General features: G+C 54.4%; 1 protein-coding gene across 1 annotated transcript in view; it reads left to right on the top strand.

Moving 5' to 3' along the window:
- The first annotated feature begins 2235 nt into the window (after positions 1–2235).
- ndufb11 (NADH:ubiquinone oxidoreductase subunit B11) overlaps positions 2236–5225 on the top strand; it is a 30946-nt gene continuing 27956 nt past the window's right edge. The window contains exon 1 of the mRNA XM_070869215.1: positions 2236–2450. Coding sequence (XP_070725316.1) covers positions 2256–2450 — 195 coding nt within the window. The 5' untranslated portion in view covers positions 2236–2255. The remainder of the gene's footprint in view (positions 2451–5225) is intronic.

The following is a 5225-nucleotide window of genomic DNA, read 5'->3' as shown; positions in this document are numbered from 1 at the left end:
GGTTCACCAGACTGATTCCCGGGATGGCAGGACTGACATATCAGGCGGGACTGGATCAACTGGGCTTGTATTCACTGGAGTTCGGAGGAATGAGAGGGGACCTCATCGAAACGTTTAGGATTTTGACGGGTTTGGACAGGTTGGATGCGGGAAGAATGTTCCCGGTGTCGGGGAGGTCTGGAGCCGGGGGTCACAGTCTAGGGATGAGAGGTAGGCCATTTGGGACCGAGATGAGGGGAAACTTCTTCACCCAGAGAGTGGTGAACCTGTGGAATTCTCTACCACAGAAAGTAGTTGAGGCCAATTCACTAAATATATTCAAAAAGGAGTTAGATGAAGTCCTTACTACTCGGGGGATCAAGGGGTATGGCGAGAAAGCAGGAATGGGGTACTGAAGTTGCATGTTCAGCCATGAACTCATTGAATGGCGGTGCAGGCTAGAAGGGCCGAATGGCCTACTCCTGCACCTATTTTCTATGTTTCTATGAAACGTATCAGATTCTGAGGGGGCTGGACAGGGTAGATGCAGAGAGGATGTTTCCCCCTCGTGAGGGAATCTAGAACTAGGGGGCACATAGTCTCAGAATAAGGGGCCGCCCATTTAGGACGGAGATGAGGAGGAATTTCTTCCGGTGAATCTGTGGAATTCTCTGCCCCAGAGAGCTGTGGGGGGCTGGGTCATTGAATATATTTAAGGTGGAGAGAGACAGACTTCTGAGCGATAAGGGAGTGAGGGGAGCGGGCGGGGAAGTGGAGCTGAGCCCAGGATCGGATCAGCTGCGATCTTACTGAATGGCGGAGCGGGTTTGAGGGGCCGAATGGCCGACTCCTGCTCCCGTTTCTTACATTTTATGTTCTAAACCAGCGGGAACCTGTTCAACCTTTGCTGCCTCCAGGCTCGGCCCAAGGTTGTCCCCTGCTCTACATGCCAGATACATCAGAAATAGGAGCAGGAGTCGGCCATTCGGCCCCTCGAGCCCTGCTCCGCCATTTGATATGACCATGGCTGATCCGATCATGGACTCAGCTCCACTTCCCTGCCCGCCCCCTTATCGGTTAAGAAACTGTCTATCTCTGTCTTAAATATATTCAATGTCCCGGCTTCCACAGCTCTCTGAGGCAGAGAATTCCACAGATTTACAACCCTCTGAGAGAAGAAATTCCTCCTCATCTCAGTTTTAAATGGGCGGCCCCTTATTCTAAGACCATGCCCCCTAGTTCTAGTCTCCCCCATCAGTGGGAACATCCTCTCTGCATCCACCTTGTCGAGCCCCCCTCATAATCTTATACGTTTCGATAAGATCGCCTCTCATTCTTCTGAATTCCAATGAGTAGAGGCCCAACCTCCTCAACCTTTCCTCATAAGTCAACCCCCTCATCCCCGGAATCAACCGAGTGAACCTTCTCTGAACTGCCTCCAAAGCAAGTCTATCCTTTCGTAAATACGGAAACCAAAACTGCACGCAGTACTCCAGGTGTGGCCTCACCAAGGCCCTGTGTAACTGGAGCAAGACTTCCCTGCTTTTATACTCCATCCCCTTTGCAATAAAGGCCAAGATACCATTGGCCTTCCTGATCACTTGCTGTACCTGCATACTAACCTTTTGTGTTTCATGCACAAGTAACCCCCAGGTCCCGCTGTACTGCGGCACTTTGCAATCTTTCTCCATTTCAATAATAACTTGCTCTTTGATTTTTTTTCTGCCAAAGTGCATGACCTCACACTTTCCAACATTATACTCCATCTGCAAAATGTTTGCCCACTCACTTAGTCTGCCTATGTCCTTTTGCAGATTTTTTGTGACCTCCTCACACATTGCTTTTCCTCCCATCTTTGTATCGTCAGCAAACTTGTCTACGTTACACTCAGTCCCTTCTTCCAAGTCGTTAATATAGATTGTAAATAGTTGGGGCCCCAGCACTGATCCCTGCGACACCCCACTAGTTACTGGTTACGTGGTGGGGAGATCTCCTTCCTCGCCTTTGGGTGGGAGGCTCAGAAAACCAATTTGCTAAAATAATGGCCACATAGGACATGCTAATTTTAATTTTTGGTCAATAGAACGAAATTAAATCAGTGGGGTGGCGGGAGGGACCGTGCGGCTTTAAGAACCTGCTCCACGTGGGGCGGCAGGTCCCGCCCGCGGCGCGCGCCGATTGGCCGGCGAGTGGGCGAGACGGTCGGCGATTGGCGGGCGGCGGCTGTCAGTCAGGGCGGCGTTAAAGGGAGGCCGGCGGGCGGACGCTCGGTCAAAATGGCGGCGCTGGCTGGTGTCGTGTTGCTGAGGCGCTGCTCCCGCCGGCTCCTGGGTCTGGCCTCCGCCCCCGCCCCCGCCCCCCGCTGGGCCTCCGCCGCGGCCTCGGCCCCGGCCCCGGCCCCTTCCCCCGCCCAGGAGCTGGGGGTGGGTCACGGTGACGCGTCGCCCGTCGAGGTCAAGCTGTACGACAAGGTGAGGGGGGGGGGGGGTTATTGGGGAGGGGGGAGTCTCCCGGGGGCACAGGGGGCGACACGGGGTCCATCCAGAGGCAGCCCCCCCCGCAGGCGGCCCACTGAGCCCCCACCAGCTCCAATATATGTCCTGGCGGTGATGCCCCACCTAGCCGAACATCTGGGGCCCCTGTTTGGGCTTGTGCCTGCGTCCTCACAGGGTCGAATATCTGTGCCGAGGTGATGCCTTCCGTTGATCACCTTGAGTATGATTGGGCTTCTGGTGAGCCACCACAAGGTCGAATATCGGTATCAAGGTGATGCCCTCCGTTGTTGAACATCTTGAGCGTGATTGGGCTTCTGCCGATGCCGGGTAGCTGTGCCGAGGTGATGCCCTGCGTTGTTGTTGTTGATCATCAGAGCGTGATTCGGGTTTCCGGTAAGCCGCCGCAAGGTCGAATATCGGTGCCAAGGTGATGCCCCGCCTAGTCGAACATCTGGGGCCTGTTTGGGCTTCTGGTGAGCCCCCACAAGGTCGAATATCGGTGCCAAGGTGATGCCCCGCCTAGTCGAACATCTGGGGCCTGTTTGGGCTTCTGGTGAGCCCCCACAAGGTCGAATGTCTGTGCCAAGGTGATGCCTTCCGTTGTGGATTAGCTTGAGCGTGATTGGGCTCGAGGTCGAATATCTGCGCCAAAGGTGATGCTCCTCCCAGTTGAACATCTGGTGCATGTTTGGGCTTCTGCCGATGGCAGACAGCTGTGCTAAGGTGATGCCCTTCGTTGTTGAGCATCTTGAGCGTGATTGGGCTCACAAGGTCAAATATCTGTGCTTGGGTGATGCCCCCCTAGTTGAATATATTGAGTGTGTTTGGGCTTCCGGTGAGACCCCACAAGCTCCAATATCTGTCCTGGGGCTGATGCCCCACCTAGTTGAACATCTGGGGGTGTTTGGGCTTCTGCCGATGCTGGATAGCTGTGCTAAGGTGATGCCCTCCGTTGTTGATCATCTTGAGTATGATTGGGCTTCTGGTGAGCCGCCACAAGGTCGAATATCTGTCGTTGCGTGATCCCCCCCCCCTCCCCCCCAGTGGAACATCTTGAGCGTGATTGGCCTCAAGGTCGAATAGCTGTGCTAAGGTAACGGCCTCCGTTGTTGATCACCTTGAGCATGATTCGGGCTTCTGGTGCACCCCCATAAGTTCCAATATCTGTCCTGGGGGTTATGCCCCACCTAGTTGAACATCTGGGGCGTGTTTGGGCTTCTGGTGAGTCCCCACAAGGTTGAATACCTGTGCTATGGTGATGCCCTCCGTTGTTGATCACCTTGAGCGTGATTCGGGCTTCTGGTGCGCCCCCCACATGCTCCAATATCTGTCCTGGGGGTGATTCCCCACCTAGTCGAACATCTGGGGCGTGATTGGACTTCTGCTGATGCCAGATATCTGTGCTAAGGTGATGCCCTCCACTGTTGATCATCTCTGGTGTGATCGGGCTTGCGCTGAGCCCCCACAAGGTCCAATGTCTGTACCAAGGTGACGCCCCCTTAGTTGATCATCTTGAGCGGAATAGGGGCTTCTGGTGAGCCCCCACAAGGTCGAATATCTGTCGTTGGATGATGCCCCCACCCCAGTTGAATATCTTGAGCGTGATTGGGGCCTCTGCCGATGCCGAATAGCTGTGCTAAGGTGACATCCTCCATAATTGTTCATCTTGAGCGTGATTGAGCGTTTGGTGTGTCCCCACAAGGTCAAGTATCTGTGCTCAGGTGATGCCCTCCGTTGGTGAACATCTGGAGTGTGATTGAGGTTCTGGTGAGCGCCCACAATTCTGAATATCTGTGCCTAGGTGATGCCCCCCCTAGTTGATTATTTTGAACGTGATTGGGCTTCTGCCGATGTTCCCACAACATCGAATATCGGTGCGAAGGTGATGCCCTCCATTGTTGGTCATCAGAGCATGATTGGGCTTGTCGAGAGCCCCACAAGGTCGAATATCTGTCGTGGGGTGAGGCCCCACCTAGTTAAACACCTTGAGCATAATTGGGCTTCTGCTGATGCTGAATATCTGTGCGGAGATGATGCCCTCCGTTGTTGAACATCTTGAGCATGCTTGGGGTTTCTGGTGAGCCCCCCCACAGTGTTGAATATCCGTGCCGAGGTGATGCCCCCCCCCCCCCCCACCTAGTTGAACATCTGGGGCGTGCTTGGGCTTCTACCGATGCCGAATATCTGTGCTAAGACGATGCCCTCCGTTGTTGATCATCAGAGCGTGATTGGGGCTTCTGGTGAGTCCCCACAAGATCGAATATCTGTCGTTGGGTGATGCCCCCCCCCCCCCCCCAGTTGAACATCTCGAGTGTGATTGGGCTTCGGGTGAGCCCTCGCACAGTCGAATATCTGTACTAAGGTGATGCCCTCAGTTGCCACAGTATTTATGTGGCTGGTCCAGTGAAGTATCTGGTCAATGGTGACCACCCCCAGGCTGTTGATGGTGGGGGGGATTCGCCGATGGTAATGCCGGTGAATGTCAAGGGGCGGTGGTTAGACTCTCGCTTGTTGGAGATGGTTATTGCCTGGCACTTGTGGGGCACGAATGTTACTTGCCGCTCATCAGCCCGAGCCCGAATGTCGTCCAGCTCTTGCTGTATGTGGGCACGGACTGCTCCATTATCTGAGGAGCTGCGAATGGAACTGAACACTGTGCAGTCATCAGCGAACATCCCCCACTTCTGTCCGTGTGATGGAAGAAAGGTTATTGATGGAGCAGCTGAAGTTGGTTGTGCCTAGGACATCATC

The sequence above is a fragment of the Pristiophorus japonicus genome, chromosome 32, assembly GCF_044704955.1.
Source record: "Pristiophorus japonicus isolate sPriJap1 chromosome 32, sPriJap1.hap1, whole genome shotgun sequence".
NCBI lineage: Eukaryota > Metazoa > Chordata > Chondrichthyes > Pristiophoridae > Pristiophorus > Pristiophorus japonicus.
Note: the sequence above shows the minus strand (reverse complement) of the source record. Positions and strands in the feature narration are given on the sequence as shown.